The following is a 22,360-nucleotide window of genomic DNA, read 5'->3' as shown; positions in this document are numbered from 1 at the left end:
CAGTATAAAAAGGGCTTGATATTTCTTGAAATGATGATGATGATACTCTCTTAGTGGTAGCATGACTGGTTTTTGCAGGGAGATGTTTCAGAAGGGAAACGAATTCTTACGGAATATCTGTGTGCCAAGCATTATTAGAAGCACCTTCACTTGCTGTCTCAATCCTCAGAACACTGAGACAGATGTACCCCCATTTCACTTAAGAAATTTTTATTTTATACATTTACTCAGAAAAATCACTGAAGTTTTAGAGCCAGAAGAAAGCTAGCAACTCAACTTCAACTTCTGTTATTTTTTACAAATGAGGACAGTGAAAGGTTAAGTGATTTGACCATCACATTGCTGGACAGGTGGTTCTCAAACAAATATGCTTCATTTAAAATATGCATTAAAAACTCGGGGTCTGGAATCCTGAAGTTGCCAGACTATCCATTCCTTAACAAATAACCAGCACTGTTCGCAGTAGGGGCAAACAAATTCCTTGGATAGAATTTTAAATATTTCCTCATAGAAGAACTCTCCCCATAGAAGAAAAAATGTTTAGATATGCACTCCCTTATTCACACGGCCTAGTACAAGATACAGCGTATGTACCTGACTTTGCCATATCAACAGTTAGGGCAAGTTTAGATATATAACTTAGCATTTTGTGTAAATCATCAGAAAGCCTTTATGGTCCTATCTATAGATGTGGGAAAATCTAGAATCCCTTCTGTTTAATTAATGTATTTCAGTTTGGTTACATCAAAGTCTTACGTGTGGAGTTCATTGGAGTCAACTTTTGAGTCCTTCTAACAATCAGTTTCTTCAACCAGGAGGTTACACATACAAATCATTCTAGCACAGAAGTATCAGTGTGTATACTTTTAAGTGTTGGTGATAAGAACCACTGCACAGATCTGTGGTTGAGGTTTCTACAGCCCAGAAGTGGAAAGTTAGAGTGAACAAAGGGACCATGAACTTGCCATCCTTTAGAAGACTGGCAGAGTTCTATCTTTCTATTGCTGCTGACAAAGGGAGCTGGAATCAGTTTCTTACACCCACGCAAATATTCCAGTTCTTTCACAACATCAGATAAAATGCCTAATGCCATTAATACATAGGTTCATCACCAGTAAGAACCGCCCTGCTGCTTGTTATTACATGAGCAACCCTTGCCATGTGTTTTAACTGGGCTCCTTGCAAAGAATCAGTTTTCATTCACCAATTGTTTTGAATCCTGGTGGCAACCCCATCTCCCTTTTGTCTGAGATGTCCCCAGTGTGACCTGAGGAACCTGGGCAAAGGCCCAGCGAGAGAGTCTGGAAGCTGCAGACAAATCACCTAAGTTCTCAGACTGCTCAGAAGTCTGCGAGTGCAGGAAGAGGGAGACTCTCCTCAGGGATTCCCAAATCTGGCTGTCAGAATCATTGGAGAGCTTTCAAAAACTCCAAGCTCTGAGGCTACACCCTGAAGATTACACATTAGTAATTTATTATTAAATGTATCAAGCGCTTACAGCAGACCAGCCCTGAAGGTTACACATTAGTAATTTATTATTAAATTTGTCAAGCGCTTACAGCAGACCAGGTCCTCTTATAGGTTCTTTGTATTATTGATTCATGGAACCCTCACAACAATCCTATGTGGTAGGTACCACTGTTTCTCGGATGAAGGAATTGAGGCACAGAAAAGTTCTTGCCTGAGTTTGTGCAGCCAGGGAATGGCAGAGCCAGGATTTGAACCCTGGCAGTCTGGCTCTAGAACACACATTCTTAACACTATGCTGCTCTGGGTCAATTGAGAATGTAACATAGGCGGTCTGCTTCCTCCCATCCACCTCAGGTCTTAGCATAAAGCATATGTCATATAGCAATAAAGCTGTCATAAAAATGAGCAAATGCCAGTTGTCAGGAGTTAGGGATGGCAGGGGACAGGGGAGCAGGTGTGATTGTAAAGGGGTACTGGAAGGGGGTCTTTGAGGTGCTGGAAAGGTTCTATATTTTCTCTATAGTATTGGTTACATGATTACACTCATGATAAAATGGCATCACACACATTGTACCAATGTCAACTGCCTGGTTTTGATATTGTACTACCATTTTGTAAGTGTAACCACTGGGGAAAATGGGTGAAATATACACAGGACTGCTCTGTACTTTTTTTGCAACTTCCTGTGAATCTATAATTATTTCAAAAGAAAAAAAAAAGTCTATGCCTACTTTTGGCAAGCCCCTTATCTACTAGAAGCCTGCTCCTTTAAGACTGATGTAAATAGAGATTGTTCTTGGAAGACAAACCTCATTCTGCTTAGGGTAAGAAAAGCACTCTCGGCTGGGCGCGGTGGCTCACGCCTGTAATCCCAGCACTTTGGGAGGCCAAGGTTTGGGCGGGTCACGAGGTCAGGAGATTGAGACCATTCTGGCTAACATGGTGAAACTCCGTCTCTACTGAAAATACAAAAAATTAGCCAGGCGTGGTCGCGAGCGCCTGTAGTCCCAGCTACTCAGGAGGCTGAGGCAGGAGGATGGCGTGAACCCGGAGGCAGAGCTTGCAGTAAGCCAAGATTGCGCCACTGCACTCCAGCCTGGGCGACGGAGCGAGACTCCATCTCAAAAAAAAAAAAAAAAAGCCCCCTCAGTCTGGGCAGACGAGGGGCATAGGGTAGTGGTGTAACAGGAGCTGAGCAAGGTCACCAACAGCAGAGTCAAGCACTCTGCTGACTACACTACACCATGGGGGCTGGAACCAGTTCCTTATACCTTGCAGTGATTCCCAGATGACTAGTGCCCAGCTGTCTAAATGGGAACCCTGGGGAAAGAGCTAAATGAACACAGAATCTGTGCCCCATGCCTGGAAACCCTGGGGAAAGAACCAAATAAACACAGAATCTCTGCCCGACGCCTGGGAACTCTGCCTCAGTAGGTCAAGGACAAGGTCTGTTAGGTTACATTTTAAAAGCTCCCCAGGTGATATCAGCTTGAGAACTTCAGACTACAGAGTAGTGATAAAACTGAATCTCCAGTAACATCACATGAGTCAGCCACCATGGAGACTGTAACACAATCCCCTGGTTTTCACAGGGTTGGTATGGCTCAGAGAGATAAGGATGATGTTCATGTCGTGTATGAAAACATCCAAAGTATAGATACCCTTTCTGAATGCTATGTATAAATAATAAAATATTAAAACGAATTGCTTTTTCTTTTGCATCATTCCTATTTGGTTACTTACCAAGTTTCTCCTGGGAGTACATGTAGTTACAAACAAGAACATAATTTTATGACATATGTCTTAGGCTATCAAGTATGTTGCTAAATTAAGAATTTTTTTTGTCTACAAGTAACAAAATTCTCAACCAACAGTAACATAAACAACACAATACAGGGCTCTGTTAGTCTCATATACTAAGAAGTCCAGAGTAGGTGGTTGCTGGTATTGGTTCCGCAGCTCAAGAGACTAGGGCTGACATCTCTGCAGTACTTGGCCTTCTTTTTTTTTTTTTTGAAACAGAGTCTCACTCTGTCACCAGGCTGGAGTGCAGTGGCAAAATCTTGGCTCACTGCAACCTTTGCCTCCCGGGTTCAAGCGATTCTTCTGTCTCAGCTTCCCAAGTAGCTGGGACTACAGGTGCACGCCACCATGCCCAGTTAATTTTTATAGTTTTAGTAGAGACAGGGTTTCACCATGTTGGCCAGGATGGTCTTGATCTCTTGACCTCGGGATCCACCTGCCTCGGCCTCCCAAGTGCTGGGATTACAGGCGTGAGCTACCGCGCCTGGCCTCGGCCTTTTCTTTATGGCTACGAAATGACAGCTGCAGCTCCAGCCTCTCCACATTCCAGACAGGATGAAGGGGAAGGGGCAGGACCACTGGCATTCTACTCCTGTCTCACTGGCCACAACCATCTCTTGTGGCCACCCGTGGCTGAGAAGGAGTCTAGGAAACTGAGTATTGTCCTTTCACAGTCTCTATGGCAGAGACAGGAAAGGAAGATGGGGAGGGATTGGGTGTCGATGAGGCAACCTACAGTGTCTGCCACAGCTTTCAAATTACAATTTATCAAGTACTGTTTAATTAAATCAAACAGCTGATCAGATACAAAGTAATAAATTATCACAGAAAATATTGATATGAAAATCAAGCATAAGGATCTCCACTGTCAGTAATTCTACACATATGTATTGGTCTTTCATTCTCTGTTGGAACTAATTCTAGTTGTTTAAGCACTTCTGTTCCTTCAATCAGTTGCCTACATAGGAGAAAAAAACAGAAAATTTAGTCAGTCATAAGTTTTCATATTTAACTTACATTCCAAAATGGAGTCCTACCCAGCTATAGTCAAGATTATTTCCTACAAATTAAATGAACATCAGCTCTAAGTATCTTAAACCTCTCTGGATGTGTGCACTTTGCCACACCTACAGTACTCAGGACCATCATCCAGGTAGCTGGCCTCCTGCTGCAGCTCTGAGCTGGCTTCCTCCATCTGCTTGGCACCTTCCCCTCTGTTCTTCTCCCTGCAGTCAGCGTGATTTTTTTTTCTTTTTCTTTTCTTTTTTTTTTTTTGAGACAGGGTTCTCACTTTGTTGCCCAGGCTGGAGTGCTTTGGCTTGATCTTAGCTCACTACAGCCTTGACCTCCTGGCTCAAGTGATCCTTCTGCCTCAGCCTCCTGAGTAGCCAGTGCTTACAGGTGTGTGCCACTAGGCCTGGCCAATATTTTTATTTATTTATTTTTGTAGAGAAAGGATCTTGCTATTGCCAGGCTGGTCTTGAACTCCTGGCCTCAAGCAGTCCTCCCACTTTGGCCTCCCAAAGTGCTGGGATTATATGTGTGAGCCACCACACCTGGCCAGCATGGTCTTTTAGAAATAGCAATCTGTTTTCATCTCCTTGCTCAAAACACAACAATAATTTCCCATTATCCTTAGGATGAGGACCAAAAATCCCTGCCATTGCCTACCAGGGCCTGCATGGTCTATCTCCCATGGCCTTTCAGGGAGGTTGGGCCACATGCTTCCTTTTGCTCTCTGCGCCAGCCAGACTAGCTTTCAGTACCTCAAGAGCTCCACACTCCCTTCTTCCACAGCTCCTGTGTTACTCCCCAACCCCTACCCTTTGGCATGGTCACCTCCTGGTCTTCCTTCAGACCTCAGCTCAGTCATCACTTCCTTGGGGAAGTTTCCCAGGCCACCTTGCTTATGTTAAGTTCCCTCTCTCTCCTTTAGAGAAGTTGCCAGGGTTGAAACCTTACATTTATTTGTATGCTTCTTTGACTGATTTCTGATTCTCTCATGATGGCAGGGATCATGCTTGTGCTCAGGCTCAGTGCCTAGCATAATGCCTGGCACATAGCAAGCACCTGACAACATCCACTGAGTGGATGAATAAAAGACAGCTCAAAGCCATGCTAGTTTCGACTGATGTGGTGACTCATGCCTGTAATCCCAACACTTTGGGAGGCCAAGGCAGGCAGACTGCTGAGCACAGGAGTTCGAGACTAACCTGGGGACAACATGGTGAAACCCTGTCTCTATTAAAATACCAACAATTAGCTGGGCTTGGTGGTGCACGCCTGTAATTCCAGCTGCTCGGGAGGCTGAGGCAGGAGAATTGCTTCAACCCAGGAGGTAGAGGTTGCAGTGAACTGAGTTTGCACCACTGCACTCAGCCTGGGTCATAGAGTGAGACTCATCTCAAAAATAATAATAAAATAAAATTTAAAAAAATAAAAAATAAAAAAAGTCATGCTAGTTTAGATCTCCATAGACACTTGCTGGCCATGAGCTAGAACTTTCTGGGGAGTGGAGCTAGACTTCTGATGGTTCTTTCAATTAAAAGAGGGCAGAGAGACAGGCCAAGACATAGGACTGGTGCCCTCTGCCAGTGCTTGGGCTGGGACAGTGGCTGAGGGGAAGGGTGCAACTTCCATCTCATGAACCTTTACAGGGGCATGGTCAGTGCAAACACCAACTGTACTCTAGCCCTCTCTTTGCCTTTGGGATCTGTTTTTGCCATCCAAATAAAAAACCACGACACAGGACAATACAAGATACGTTCCAAGGATGAAGGGCAGAGGATAAATAGATTCATTTCTGTCCAAAGAGAGTACGAAGCCTGTTCTCCAACAAGAAAGGATAAGCAAAGGCACAGAGACTGTTCTTGGAGTGATGGTACTATGGCCTGGTTGCATCTTGGCTGCTAGTCTACAAATTGCGTTCAAATTACATTTCCAGCTCTGACTCAGCTTGAATATCCACCTCCTGGGATGCCACCAACTGGCTATCCTATAGGTATCCTAATATGAAACTTGTCTAACTTGAACTCATGATCTTCTCTCCCAAATCCTCCTCCTTATAGTCTCTATCTTGGTGAATGGTACCACCCCTCCAATCAGTTCCCAAATCCTAGGAGTTACTCTAGACCTGCACTGCCCAGTATGGTCACCACTAGCTACATGTGGCTATTTAAACTTAATTATAGGCTGGGAGTTGCGGTGGCTCACACCTGTAATCCCAGCACTTTGGGAGGCCGAGGCGGGTGGATCACTTGAGGTCAGGAGTTCGAGGCTAGCTTGGCCAACATGGTGAAACCCCATCTCTACTAAAAATACAAAAATTAGCTGGGCATGGTGGTGCACGCCTGTAATCCCAGCTACTTGGGAGGCGGAGGCATGAGAAGTGCTTGAACCTGGGAGGCAGAGGTTGCAGTAAGCTGAGATTGCACAGAGTGAGACCCTGTCTCAAACAAAACAAAACAAAAACAAAAACAAAAACCCCACCTTAAATAGAATTAAATATAGTTCCTTAGTCACACTAGCCACATTTCAAATGCCTAGAGGCCACATGTGGCCAGTGGTTGTCATACTAGGTCGTGCAGACTACAGGACATTTCCATCATCACAGAGAGTTCTACTGGACAGTGTTGGTCTGGACTCCTCTCAGGCCCTCACCCCTGACTCTAACTTCTTTGTTTTTTGAGACAGTCTTACTCTGTCGCCAGGCTGGAGTGCAGTGGCGCAATCTCGGCTCACTGCAACCTCCGCCTCTTAGGTTCGAGCATTCTCCTGCCTCAGCCTTCCGAACAGCTGTAATTACAGGCACCTGCCACCATGCCCGGCTAACTTTCTGTATTTTTAGTAAAGATGGGATTTCATCATGTTGGCCAGGATGGTCTCGATCTCCTGACCTCGTGATCGGCCCACCTCAGCTTCCCAAAGTGCTTCTTGACTCTTAACTTCTCAATGTCTTGAGTTTGTCCACTTATCGCCTGCTCATCTGTACTGCTGGTGCTTTAGAGCAGGACTTCATTTATAGCCTATTATAACCAGAGCTTCTTAAGTGGTCTTGCTACTTCCTTTTCATTCTTTGCCAAATCATTCCTCACTTCTGCTAAAGAGATTTTTCTTCAAAATGAGAAGCTGGTTGTGTTGCTCACAATGTAAAATTCTCCCATGGCCCCCATCACCTTTGGGTGAGGCTTGTGCTCAGCAGCATGGCACCCATAGTCTGTTGGGAGCTGAACCCTTGCTGACCCTCTTTTTTTTTTTTTTTTTGAGACAGAGTCTCGCTCTGTCGCCCAGGCTGGAGTGCAGTGGCCAGATCTCAGCTCACTGCAAGCTCCGCCTCCCGGGTTGACGCCATTCTCCTGCCTCAGCCTCCCGAGTAACTGGGACTACAGGCGCCCGCCACCTCGCCCGGCTAGTTTTTTTGTATTTTTTAGTAGAGATGGGGTTTCACTGTGTTAGCCAGGATGGTCTCAATCTCCTGACCTCGTGATCCGTCCGTCTCGGCCTCCCAAAGTGCTGGGATTATAGGCTTGAGCCACCGCGCCCGGCCAGCTGACCTCTTATCCAGCCTCCACCCTCTCCATTCTCCCCTAGGCACTAAGCTCTGCCCAGACCAGATGACTCGTAGATAAGATGCTCTCTTACTCCTCAGGGCCTCCCTGCAAAAGCTCTTCAATTTTCCTAAAATTGATTTGACTCATTGTAATTTCTAGCTTCTCTATCTGGCTAACTTCTACGTGACTTTTCACTCCTCAATTCACCTTCTCATGACACTTTCCATGACCCCCTCCCACCTTACAAGTCTCTTGAAATAATTCCCCCTCCAACTAACCCCTCTCTACCATGGGTGCACGTGAATGGAGAGCTTACAGGCTTGTTTTGTGATATTCTTTCTTTACGAGCTCACTGGGCCAGCCATGCTCTGTGGATTGCTACAGTCGTTCCTGAAGGACATTCCCAGTATCATCCACCTGAGGGATCATGTACCTGAAACCAGGCTTGGAAGGAGTGCCTGTCTTGGATGACAGAGGAAAATTCTGTATCTCTCTGGACCTTGCTAACCATGTCTGGGCTTCCAAAAGCTCAGACATACCTGGGGATACTGAGAGATGATAGGGAAGAGGCAGTTCTACAACTGGGAAGGAAGTATCCCTGAAGGAGCTCTATTTCATTAGTTTAACTAGATTATCTAGTTGCCTATTATGTTTTACCTTTCTGCTTCTCCCTTAGCATTCTATAAGGTCTTGTTTAAATATTCCAGCCCAGCCTCAACTGTGATTTGGAGACTTTTTTTTTTTTTTTTTTTTTAATTTGGAGATTTAAGGAATACACTGAGATCCTACTTGAGGCAGAATAGCAGAATAGAAGGAGGGCAGTGCCTCCCTGAGGCTAGAGTGATGATGATAAAAATTAGAGATTTCCCCAAGAGGAAGGTGGATCATAGAGAACAGGAACCATCAAAAGGAGACCGAGTGCTCTCCACTCCACTGCCGCCCTGTAAGGCTCTGTGTTCACTTTGGTGAAAGGAGTTGGAGGGTGTTTTCTTACCCGTCTGCCAATGCACCCTTTACATGGTTTGCATAGCCCATGTCTCACTGTCACATAGCTATTGGCTATTTGACTTATTTTTCATAACATACTCTAAGCTCCCTGAAGAGTAGGGATTGTACATTGTCACTCTTTTTCCCCAGCACTGAGTACCATGAATGGCATACTGCAGGTGCCTAACAAAATTCTGTTTGAGTGAGTTGAGGAAACAGCAGAAGTGAAGGCTGAACAAAGGATGTGGAGCCAGAGAGTGGAGGACCTGGAATGCCACTCTAGACTTCAGGCTGTGCAGATGTGGAGATGGTAATGGAGGCACTAAAAGTTTTAAAATAGTCATGTTTGTGTTTGAGAAAGGTACCTTTAGCTAAGATATAAAGGATCACCAGGAAGTTGGTAGAGGATAGAGACTGTCAGCAATATGACAGAGATTTAAATGATCCAAGAAATGCTATTTGGATTTAAAACTATTTTTTTTTTTTGAAACGGAGTCTTACTCTGTTGTCAGACTGCAGTGCAGTGGTGTAATCTCGGCTCACTGCAACCTCCACCTCCCGGGTTCAAGCAATTCTCCTGTCTCAGCTTCCTGAGTAGCTGGGACTACAAGTGTGTGCCTCCATGCCCAGCTAATTTTTGTATTTTTAGGAGAGACGGGGTTTCACCATGTTGGCCAGGCTGGTCTCGAACTCCTGGCCTCATGATCTGCCCACCTTGGCCTCCCAAAGTGCTGGGATTACAGGCGTGAGCCACCGCGTCTGGCCTTAAAACTAATTTAATAATGCATTTTCAAACTCAGAATACAATTTATTTGGGACCAGGGAAAACTTAAGTCATTATTTTATGTTATGCATCTATTAACGTAATGTTATCTCTTTAAAGATATCCTATGGATGAAAATACACTTTCTATTTTTTCAACCTGGAAGTATCACAGAAAGCATTACATTAAAGGAATTATTGTAGTTAAAATGAACATTGGCATGAAATTCCAGGTGCTGGAGCGTCAGTAATTATCCCTATGGAGTGGGTGGAATAAATCTAACAGTTATTCAGAAAAATCCAAACACTTTACGCTATCTCAGGGAAGACTAAGTAAGCCCTCCCTCATATTCACTCAGTAATTAAAGAGAGATATGAAACACTGGAGTGATGAAGAGTATTTCCATCATCCATTTTAGGTCCACATGCCTTTAAGCATCTTGCTAATAATATTCTGATAATAACTATTACCTGTGATGTTTCCATATTTAAAATCGTTCAGTAAAAATAGTTACATGTAACTTGAATAGTTTTCATCTACCTCTTCATGATGTACATGGACAATTAATTAAATGACTTCACCTCTTCACTTCTACATATTAGTATATCTATATTATTAAGCACTGTGGTATGATTCATAGTAATGAAGAATTGATAATATCCTTAAGGCTGAAGACTGATAGGTGGATAGAGACACAGAAAGAACATTATTATGACTATGCCTAAATGGTTTCTGTTTTTATTTTTTTATTTTGTCTTATATATTTTTTTGAGGTAGGGCCTCATTCTGTTGCCCAGGCTGGAGTACAGTGGCACAATCATGGCTCCCAGGCTCAAGCAATCCTCCCACCTAAACTTCGTCAGTAGCTGGGACTACAGGCACATACCACCACACCCAGCTAATTTTATTTATTTATTTATTTATTTATTTATTTATTTATTTATTATTTTATTTATTTATTTATTTTTTGAGACAGATCTTGCTCTGTCACCCAGGATGGAGTGCAGTGTACTCATTGCAACCTCTGTCATTGCAACCTCTGTCTCCCGGGTTCAAGCAATTCTCCTGCCTCAGCCTCCCAAGTAGCCGGGACTACAGGTGCACGCCACCAGGCCTGGCTAAATTTTTGTATTTTTAGTAGAGACGGGGTTTTGCCATGTTGGCCAGGCTGGTCTCGAACTCCTGGCCTCAAGTGATCTGCCTGCCTTGGCCTCCCAAAATGCTGGGATTACAGGTGTGAGCCACTGCACCCGGCCTATTTATTTATTTTTGAGACAGAGTCTTGCTCTGTCAGCTAGGCTGGAGTGCAGTGGCATGATCTTTGCTCACTGCAACCACCTCCCATGTTCATGTGATTCTCCTGCCTCAGCCTCTGGAGTAGCTGGGATTACAGGCACACGCCACCATGCCTGACTAATTTTTGTATTTTTAACAGAGATGGGGTTTTACCATGTTGGGCAGGCTGCTCTGGAACTCCTGGCCTTAAGTAATTCACCTGCCTTGGTCTGCCAAAGTGCTGAGATTACAGGCATGAGCCACCATGCCCACCCAGCTAATTTTTAATTTTTTTGTAGAGATAGGTTCTCACTGTGTTGCCCAGGCTGGTCTTGAACTCCTGGGCTCAAGCAGTCCCCGACCTCAGCCTCCAAAAGTACTGGGATTACAAGCCTGAGCCACTGTGTCTGGCCATTTTCTGTGTTTTTATAGATAGCAAACTTCTTGCAAAATATTTCTTAAATACTTTTGTCTCTTTTTGTATTATTTTTGCATTTAAGCCCCATTTTTAGCTACCTATACACTATATACAATACTTATCCAAATATTTTTAAATGACATTTTTACAGATGTGAATATTATATAGACAGATCTACAATATACATACCCAAAAGCCACAAATTTTCTATCTAGATAAGGAGTTGCTTGCAGTGTGATATAGAATTGTGACCCGTTGCTGTGACGGCCTTTGTTGGCCATTCCAAGTACTCCTCTTTTATTATGAGGAACTGAAAAGTTTTCATCTAGGAAAGACAATAATCAGTAGGTCATTAGCACATTTCTATTATCTCAATTTATTGTAACACATAAGGAACAAATAGAACCCTTGGTAACACTCTCAATCATATGCATCAATGGATTCCAAATTGTAAATACTCTATTTATTTCAAATTACTTTCAAACATTCAAATGGGCTGTTAAAAAAAATAAACTGTAAAACCTCATTAGAACTATTGGAGCGTTCAGTTTTAGTTTGTCTTTACCATAAACAAGTGTGCTAAGAAAATTAATAATGTACAAGGAAATATATACAGTATTCTAATCAAGAATAAAGGTCAGCAAACTTTCTTGTGCTATTTTGGTATTTCTTTCAAACTACCACCACGCTCATTAAAAACACCTCCTCTGAGAAGTCTTTTGTGGATCTGACCTTTCCCCTGAACCCCAAGCATCTTACACATAGTTCTTGGACAGTCCTTATAACACTCTATGTAATTATTGGTTTACATGACATTTCTTCTCTAGTAGGTGAAGGCAGGAACCGTGTCTCCTTGAGGCTTTGGCTCCAGGCTTCCTAGCACATTAATTGGCATAAGTGTGGCCCTAAATGTTTGGGCAGATTTCCATTCCATGTACTTTCCCATTCCATGTAGTTTTAAAATGTTGATGATGAAAGGAAATTAATTATGTTTATTTTTAGTAATCTTCAAATAAATTTTAATCTGAAACCTTGTTTGGATCAACCAAGATTTTGTGGAAAGCAATAGCTATTTTAGCTTAAGATTTAGAAGTAAAAAGAGTTGTATGGTGATTACCAGGCAACCAATTTGAAGATGTACCATTCCCAGCTTTGCCTCCAAGTTCAAATACACAGAAGGAAATAATGGATGAGAAATTCAGTGAAAATTTTCATTCAATAACTTCACAAATTTCTGAGAATAACTGAGAAATATGAATATTAACTGTCTATAAGATTTTATTAAACTACAATTGCTGTTACTATTTTAAGTTTCAAAACTAAGCAAACTAAGTGATTAAGCCATACCTGGGGTAGTTTCTTTCAGCCTGTTAAGTTGAAAACTGAATAAAGACCCCTGAAACCTTATGCAATGCTAATGAGGCATTTTTGTACAAATAAGTCTATATAATTATGCTGATGCTCCTTATTCATTTCAGTGAAATAAAGAAAAAAACTCATTAATTTCACAGAAAATTGCATGAAATGGAAATCTGCCCACAGCAAAGATTCAGAGAGTTTTAACAGAATGGTGTTTGTCATTGCTTCTACATATTCTGATTTATTTTTCTTAAATTCTGTAAAAATTGGGAAAGAAAATTGATAGAGTTGTAACATTTTTATCAAAAATTTTGTGATTGTGGGAAATTTTAAAGCAGTTAATCATAATACCTATCAAAAAAATTGCTACCTATGTGAAAGCCCATGTATAAAACAGTTCAAAAAGTACCTAGAGCAGCCAGGCACAGTGCCTCACACCTGTAACCCCAGCACTTTGGGAGGCCAAGGTGGGTGGATCGCCTGAGGTCAGGAGTTCGAGACCAGTCTGGCCAACACGGCAAAACCCCATCTCTACTAAAAACGCAAAAATTAGCTGGGCATGGTGGTGCATGCCTGTAATCCCAGACACTTAGGAGGCTGAGGCACAAGAATCGCTTGAACCCAGGAGGTGGAGGTTGCAGTGAGCTGAGATTGCGCCAATGCACTCCAGTCTGGGTGACAGAGAGAGACTCAGTCTCAAAAAAAAAAAAAAAAAAAAAAAAAAAAAAATGCCTAGAGCCCTCTCATCTCCTGACCACATTTATTTAGGAGAGCATGGAAATCCTTAGAGACAATTTGAGAACCATTGCTATAAAGGGATAGAATAAATTATATTTTTAAAAGGTGCAGGTAGTCGCTGACTTAGAAACTTAAAAATGTATGGATCTGAAAAAAAGTGTGAAAACTAAATGACTATGTGTGGATTCTCTAAGTCCAGAATGTGTATGTGAATCTTAAGAACCTGAGGCTAAGCTACTTCCAGTCAGGCAGTAATGCCAGGGCCTACGGAAACCACTCAGTGGTCATGCCATAACTGGCCTACTTGGCATGATCTTGTATGCATAAAATAAAATGATGTGTAAGAAAGAACCATTAACTCTAACTAGCTTTGCAGACATAAAGTATTACAAGGGTAATTTACATGTTCTTTTGTTCTGCCGCGTCTCTCCAACTCAACTCTTTAACCATCTGCTCACCTCGGTATTTCTTGATCTTCCCAACCCCTCTGCTTTCCTTCTGCCTCTTTTCACTTCTCTTCAAGTTTCCATAAAGCTCTAAAATTCAAGAGCTATAATTTTAATTTAAATCAAATTTAATTTTTTTAGAGAAGGCATTGTGCTAGTTGTCCAGACTGGTCTTGAACTCCTGGGCTCAAGGCCTCCTGTCTCAACCTCCTGAGTAGCTGGGACTACAGGTGTGTGCTACCACACCTGGCTAGCTATAATTTTTTTTAAAAAAATTATTTACTAACGTAAAGTTCCCTGATTTTTTTTCTAATAGTAAATTTTTGGTACATTTTATTTAACCCTTAAAACATTAAGTTGCTTTATAATTCCATGATAACAAAATGCACCCTTTGGCAGTAAACAGCACTGCTGAAGGGGGCTGAGCCTCTTTAGGTTTAAATAGAGTGAAAGCCCCCATAGAGGAATTTTTGCCCTCTTTGTTTGGTGAGGAGTGAGGCCACTGGTCAGTAAATAGGTTTGATTCAAGCCTATTTTCTCCTGAGTGTTTCTGCCAGGGACAAAGTATGTGTGGGAACAACCTACACAGAAACCAATAGCTGAAACTTGCCTGAGTAGAAAGAGCCTGTTTATTTAGGACTTTAAAAGTTGTGATTCAAAACAAAGCAAAACAGACTTTCCCTAGGTTAAAAAAAAATTAACTCGTTTATAAAATAATAAATCTAATTAAATGATACATTATTTATTGCATTATTTTTGTGTTAAGCTTAATAAAAGTGAATTTTGTGGTTGCAGTTTTTCGCAGCCCCGGTTTTAATTCTGCATCTCATGGAAATAGGACCCCATGAGAGAAATGTGGAGGAAGGACTGGCTGGCTGCTGCCTTCACATTCCCGGGCAGGTGAAGGGATGAGGGAGACAGACCCATGCCTTAGCTGTTCTGAGGACTAGCCGTGCTCTCGCTTTCACAGTTACTCATCTTTCCTTCTGGAACATCTCTCCTTCCCACTTGATTGCTTCCTGGATTTTTTATAATTTTGTGCTACCAGACCAACCGAATAATAAACACTTCACTGAACGCACTGGGACTCCATGGGCACAGTGAGGATAGCAAAGACTCTATCTGGAGACCAAATACTACAACAGTCTAAGGATAGGGTGAGGGATAATCAGCAGAGACTATCAATCCCCTGAATTGAACAGATCAATCCCCTACTGGACAGGAGGCCTATGTTCCATCTGAGGCTGTGCCTCCAAGCACAAAGCATTTGGGTGCTCTGATAATGGCTGTGGGGTGGAGAGGTACAGTGGATTCTCATCAGGGATTGGGGCCAGGAGAGTCCTTTCCCCATCCGCAACGTGTTGCTGCAGACGCAACTCAAAGCTTCTCTGTGCCTCCGTGCCCAACTCTCCAGGCAGCTATTCTTTCTTTTCCCACGGCACTCAGTTCCTTCCTTTCTAACAGCAACTGGCACAGCACCTGTAGTTGATCTGTTTTAACATCTGCCTGCACAAAACCACTACAAGCCTTCAGAGTAGAAACTCGGTTATACCATCTTTGTTGCCACAGGCCCTAGCACCATGTGGAAACCTACCTTGGAGTTTAGTATTTTATGAATGACTAAAGGAATGGTGTCACTTGCATGCTTTCATTTGATAAAGCTGTCTGCAGGAATTTAGAAGGAAAGTAGCTATTACTTTTCCCTTTCACTGTGGCCATTGATTCAATAAAGATATCTTTTCGGCCGGGCGTAGTGGCTCTTGCCTGTAATCCTAGCACTTTGGGAGGCCAAGGTGGGTAGATCACGAGGTCAGGAGTTTGAGACCAGCCTGACTACCATGGTGAAACCCCATCTCTACTAACAATACAAAAAAATTAGCTGGGCATGGTGGCATGCACCTGTAATCCCAGCTGCTCAGGAGGTTGAGGCAGGAGAATCACCTGAACCCGGGAGGTGGAGGTTGCAATAAGCCGAGATCATGCCATTGCACTCCAGCATGGGTGACAGAGAGAGACTCCATCTCAAAAAAAAAAAAATATATATATATATTTTTTTCATAACCTTTTCAATGTATTAAAATATAGACACAAAAAGCCACAGAAAACTAATGTATAAAGTTATTATAAGGCAAATACCCTTTTAACTACCACTCAGGCCAAGAAAAGAAACTTTGCCGGCCTCTGCCCAAAGTTCCTTGTCAAGCCCCTCTCTCACCCAGAAGGAATCATTCCCCCGACTTTTATATAACTATGCACTTAATGTTTCCTTGTAGTTTTAACATCCAAAATATGTATCCCTAAGCACTATAGCCTTTTCCATTTAAAAAAAATTGGTTATGCTTTTTAGGCCTCTTTTAATCTGCAGGTTCTTACCTCCATCTCTTTCTTTTCCTTACATTTATCTATTACTAATGAACCTCAGCTGTTTAACCTCGAGAATTTCTCCCAGTCTGGAGTCTGTTGATTGCACACATGGTACAGTCCAGCATGTTGCTCTGTCCTTTGTCCTGTCAGTTCTGCTAAAATACTTGTTTTGAAAATGCACATTTGCTTCAACTTGATGGATACATTAGGGAAAGTCTTGTGCATTATGAATTTTGCCCCCACTTACATTCTTCCACCATGAGAAACACTAGGGAAATGAAAACTGCATTCAGCTACACGGAGCCACATAGGAACACACACACCTCAGATATCTACCAGCTACTCTGGAGCTGTGCTGAGCCTCTCCTACCCACATCTAGGGCTCTGATTGCAGAAAACCCTCCTTCCACCACTTCAAGATTGCTCAAAAGCTGCAACTCTTCCCATGCCCACCTTCACGAACTTCAGGTCTTTTACAAGGTATGTATGTTTTGTGACCATTTAACATATGTAAAACTGTATTGCTGGGTTTTTTTGGTTACTATCCTGTTTTTTAATGCCATCAAGAAAGTTTTTCTTAAACCTCATTTTCACAATAAACTCAGTGGTTTTTGTTGTACAATGCTGCAAAGTGTAGATTTTTTTGGTTTGTGTTTTGTTTTTCGAGGCAGGGTCTTACTCTGTCACCCAGGATGGAGTCCATCATGGCTCCATGATCATGATGATCATGGCTCACTGCAGCCTTGGACCTCTCCAGCTTGAGATCCTCCTACCTCAACCTACCAAGTAGCTAGGACCGCAGGTGCATGCCACCATGCCCAGCTAATTTTTTTTTTTTTAAGAGATGGGATCTCGTTATGTTACCCTGGCTGGTTTTGAACTCCTGGGCTCAAGCAATCCTCCGACTTCAGCCTCCCAAAGTGCTGGGATTACAAGCATGAGACACCATGTCTGGCCAAAGTGTGGAGATTTTTTAGGAATACATATGTCGCATTACAACAGAACTGACTGTATTTCTTGCAAATTGGCAGCTGAGTCCAGAGGCTTAATCAGACTCATATTATTTGGTAGTGTGTTCTTTCAACAGAAGCCTCATCATGTCTGATTGTCTCTGTTTTTGTGAAATTAGCAGACTGATGCAGCAAATGCTTAGACCCATTATTTCACTGGGGCCAGCAAAATGGTGACATTCCAATTCTATTTTTTCCTTTTCATTTATCAGTGGCAATACTTTATAAAGAGATGTTTCCCCTTATCTACAATTTAGTACAGTTCATATAGGAAAGGCGGGTATTTGATTCTTTCCCTATACTTCCCACTTTTCACGATAAATTCATTTCCTAGTATTCCTCCAAAGGTAACCCATTAGCCTTTATTTGATAATATAATTATAAACTCACAGATTCGAAGTATTTGTTGGGTTTTGATCAATTGCAATTACTATTGTTCGTGAAGCTCAAATTACTCCATCTTTGGTCAGTGAGACCCTCTTCAAATTGGCTCCTGAGGCCTTTTGACATGACCCCAGTAATCTTTCAGAAAAGAAATCTCTGCACTTTGCAGCATCGTACAATAAAGGCCACTTTTGCTATCTAATAGAACATGAGGTTCCAGGCTCATTTTGTAGATTTCCTCCCTGAGATCTGGCATCTGCCATTTCTCCCAGAGACTCAGTTTCTTTAAGTGAGAAATGACATTTCAAAGCAACAATCTAAATTCTAGGACTACCCATTGCTACTGAGTTGTGGTCGTTGTTTATAGACCTTTCCAGTGAATAGAGCTATATATATAGACATTTGATACTTCTTGAGTTTAAAGTCATGTTCAGGACTATGGAATATTCTTATTAGCCTCTATTATATTTCATCTCTATCTTCTTTCTTCCACATTGAGAATCCTGGATTCTCAAGGACAAAGAAAATGATGAAATTTGAATATTCCATAATTACTCAATGACTTTATCCCACATTACATATACAACAGTCTCAAAATAACAATACTAAAAATACCATCACCAGTGTACTTTACTGAGAATTAAAAAATAAAACTTGTATATATTCATTTTCTTCTATTTTTTAAATAGATGATATCTCCACTGCGCAAGCATATCATCATTACACAGCATACTCTCACCCTTTGAGATGGGGTCTTGCTGTGTTGCTCAGGCTCCTGGGCTCAAGCTCCTGGGCTCAAGCAATCCTCCTGCCTCAGCCTCCCAAGTAGGTGAGACTAACGGTGCATGCTGCCATACCTGGCATACTCCTCACTGAATGTGGTAAGTTCACAAATAATAATATGATTAATCCTCACCACCAGTTGTGTGTCAAGGTCTCTCTTATTATTAATATTTGGTTGTGTGAAATTCATTCTACGGCAGATTCTGCAGAAGGGGCTAATGGCAACACTATTCCCTGAAGTCTTGCATGTTGATAAACATGTGTGCCCTTTATAATTCAACATCAGTTTGACTGGATATAAAATCCTTGCTCATATTTCCTTTGCTTGAGTTCATAAATATATTATTCCACTTTCTTCTAGCATAAAGTGTTGCTGTTGCTGTCAAAGAATATGATAATCTAATTTTCTTTCCCTTAAAAATCACTTGCTCTTTTTTGCCTAGATGTCCAAATAATTTTTCAATGTCTAATAATGTTATGAACAAATAGGTCTTGGTGTTGGTTTTTCTGCTTCAAATTGTCAGGTTCATGGTATGCATTTTCAATAAGTGGTTTCAATTTTTTACAGATATTTTTATTTGAGGTATAAACATTTTCACTTGAGATATATAAATATTTTTACTACAGTATAAACATATGCTTGAGGTATACACAATTGTCAAAATGCATCAAACATCTAAGATATATGTGTTTTATTAAAATTTAATAAATGTATCTTTGATGTTCAGTTTGATGCCATATAATCATCTTCATGGTTGCTGGATTTGTCATGAACATTCCCAGGATAGAGAGTTCTATCTTCTGGCTTATCTGAGAAATCTCACTACCATCCCTCCGACCTCCTAACTAACAACAGTGATCTTCAAATCCCAAACCCCTACTTGTTAAATGGAACTCTCCCCCACTTAACGGATTCCACTTGAAACCCCTGCCACCATTACCTGGACCTGGGAAATAGGGTATCTATATCTCCAGTGCACTAATGATTCTATCTTTTGCATTCACTGTTGTGTTCATGACACAAGAGCAGAAGCCTCCCTGTGATGCTCTGATTCAACTTTAGTTGCCACATTCCCAAGGCCACAGCAAGGTAAATGGGATTCCACTTGTAAGCGAAGAGACCACATATGGTGCCTTCTGGATCAGAACATATAAGAGAAAAACAACTGCCTAGTCTGGGAAGGTGGGAGTACTGTCCCCTTCTGGAAAAGAAAGAGTGTCCCGCCACTCTCATTGGAACAGCGGAAAAATATCTCTACAGACACAACTTCGCAGCAAAGCATAAATACCACACCCTGTAGGGCTTCTGTTTGTGCCCCAACTGGCTCATTTTTGTTTGTGGCATGAATGGAAAGAAGTTACAACCTGAACTGCTCCCAACTCCCTAGGGAGTCACCTGTTCTCTTAGGAGCAGTTTTCCTTTGTATATTAAAAACTTGGAACAGAGGTGAATGTATGCTGGCTACTCTTGCCCCTCCAGGAGTCACTGTCTATAACCCCATAACACCGAAGAATACCAGAAGTAAGTGAGTAATAGGAGTAATTCTGGCAGGAATTGGCAGTGACAGGACTAGCAGCACCCTGGGGCAGCTTTGCCTACCATGACTCAACTCTAATGAACTTGACTCAATCTAGAATCCTTAGCCACCAACACAGGTCAGGCATTAAAGGGAATTCAAGAGTCCTTAGGCTCTTTGGCAAATGCAGTTCTCGATAACAGACTAGCATTGGATTATTTACTAGCTGAACATGGTGGAGTCTGTGTAGTTATTAATAAAACCTGCTGAACATATTTTAACAACTCTAGACAAGTTGAGATTAACATTCAAAAGATCTATGAACAAGTTACCTGGTTACACAGATATAACCAGGGCACTGACCCCAACTATAGCTGGTCAACTATCAAGTGCTTTCCCAAGTCTCACCTGGTTTTTACCTCTTGCAGAACCTTGGAAAGTTATCTTTTTGTTTCTAATTTTTTGGCCTTTGCTTATTTAACCTCTTAGTAAAAGTTTGTGTTTTCTAGATTACAACAGTTCCAGGTAAAAAACAATGCTGGCACAAGGCTTCCAACCTATCCCATCTACTGACCTGGAGAATTAAAGTGTCCTGCCTGTGGGCCCCTTACATCAGGTATCCAGAGATTTTTTCACTCCTCCAGTGCTAGGCAGGGCCTATCCTATGCCCATGAGCTCAGCAGGAAGCAGTTACAGAAGACTGGCCTTTACCCTTCTGCAGCCCCCTTAAGATTAAGGAGGAGGACCTAATTTCTGAGAGGGAGATGAGGTAGGAGGCAGGACTTGACTCCAGAGGTGGGGCTCAGACAATGGACCAGATTGAGGACTAGCTAAAATAGGGCCAGGGTGAAAGCACCTTTCAATCAGACCTGTCCATCAGTGTGCCATGTCAATTTACTGTTGCCATGGCAACACCTGGGAGTTACCGGTCTTTTCCATGGCATCTAATGATCCAAAAGTTACTATCCCTTTCCTGCATAAACTGCTCCGTAATCTGCATGCAATTAAAAGTGGGTATAAATGTGACTGTAAAACTGTCCTGAGCTGCTACTCTGTCTGCGGGGTAGCCCTGCTCTGCAGGAGCAGTCACAGAGCTATAACACCACCAGAGCTGTAACACTGCCTGTTCAATAAAGCTGTTTTCTTCCAAAAAGGAATTACCAATGACATTCTTCATGGAAATAGAAAAAGCAATCCTAAAATTTACATAGAACCACCAAAGACTCAGAATAGCCAAAGCTATCTTAAGCAGAAAGAACAAAACTGAAGGAATCACATTACCTGACTTCAAATTATACTACAGAGCTATAGTAACCAAAACAGTATGGTACTGGCATAAAAACAGACACAGACCAATGGAACACAATAGAGAACCCAGAAACAAATTTACACACTCATAGTGAACTCATACCCATTTTCGACAAAGGTGCCAAAGAACATAAGCTGAGGAAAATACTTCAATAAATAATGCTGGGAAAACTGGATATCCATATGCAGAAGAATGAAACTAGACCCCTACCTCTCACCATATACAAAAATTAAATCAAAATGGATTAAAGACTTAAATATAAGCCTTCAAGCTATGAAACTACTACAAGAAAACATTGGGGAAACTTTCTGGACAAATGGGATCATATCAAGTTAAAAAGCTTCTGCACAACAAAGGAAACAATCAACAAAGTGAAGAGATGGCTGGGCATGGTAGCTCACACCTGTAATTCCAGCACTTTGGTAGGCTGAGGCGGGCAGATCACAAGGTCAGGAGTTCAAGACCAGCCTGGCCAACATGGTGAAACCCTGTCTCTACTAAAAATACAAAAATTAGCCAGGTGTGGTTGTGTGCGCCTGTAATCCCAGCTATTTGGGAGGCTGAGGGATGAGAATTGCTTGAACCCAGGTGGCAGAGGTTGCAGTGAGCTGAGATGGCACCACTGCATTCTATCCTGGGTGACAGAGTGAAACTCTGTCGCAAAAAAACAAACAAACAAAAAACCCACAGAAAATATCTGTAAACTACCCATCTGACAAGGGATTAATAACCAGAATATATAAGGAGCTCAAACAACTCTATAGAAAAAAACCTAATAATCAGATTACAAAATGGTCAAAAGATTTGAATAGACATTTCTCAAAAGAAAACATACAAATAGCAAACAGGCATATGAAAAGGTGCTCAACATCACTGATCATCAGAGAAACGTAAACCCAAACTACAATGAGATATCATCTCACTCCAGTTAAAATGGCTTTTACCCAAAAGACAGGCAATAACAAATGCTGGTAAGGATGTGGAGGAAACGGGACCCTTGTACACTGTTGGTGGGAATGTAAATTAACCACTATGGAGAACAGTTTGGAGGTTCCTCAAAAAAATAAAAATAGAGCTACCATATGATCCAGCAATCTCACTGCTGGGTATATACCCAAAAGAAAGGAAATCATTGTATCAAAGAGATATCTGCACTCCTATGTTTGTTGCAGCACTGTTCACAA

At 41.9% G+C, this 22,360-nt stretch overlaps 1 protein-coding gene across 3 annotated transcripts in view; it reads right to left on the bottom strand.

Moving 5' to 3' along the window:
* Nucleotides 1–650: 650 nt before the first annotated feature.
* Nucleotides 651–22,360, bottom strand: part of PPIL6 (peptidylprolyl isomerase like 6) — a 54,142-nt gene continuing 32,432 nt past the window's right edge. For 2 of the 3 annotated variants that reach the window (XM_030928364.1, XM_030928366.1), the window contains 2 exons: nucleotides 11,456–11,591; nucleotides 651–4,231 (listed from right to left, as the gene is read on the bottom strand). In XM_030928364.1, the coding sequence (XP_030784224.1) occupies nucleotides 4,120–4,231; nucleotides 11,456–11,591 (248 nt within the window). In that variant the 3' untranslated portion in view covers nucleotides 651–4,119. The remainder of the gene's footprint in view (nucleotides 4,232–11,455; nucleotides 11,592–22,360) is intronic. The other variant, XM_030928365.1, reaches the window with a different exon arrangement.

Source organism: Rhinopithecus roxellana, chromosome 4 (assembly GCF_007565055.1).
Source record: "Rhinopithecus roxellana isolate Shanxi Qingling chromosome 4, ASM756505v1, whole genome shotgun sequence".
Taxonomy (NCBI): domain Eukaryota; kingdom Metazoa; phylum Chordata; class Mammalia; order Primates; family Cercopithecidae; genus Rhinopithecus; species Rhinopithecus roxellana.
Note: the sequence above shows the minus strand (reverse complement) of the source record. Positions and strands in the feature narration are given on the sequence as shown.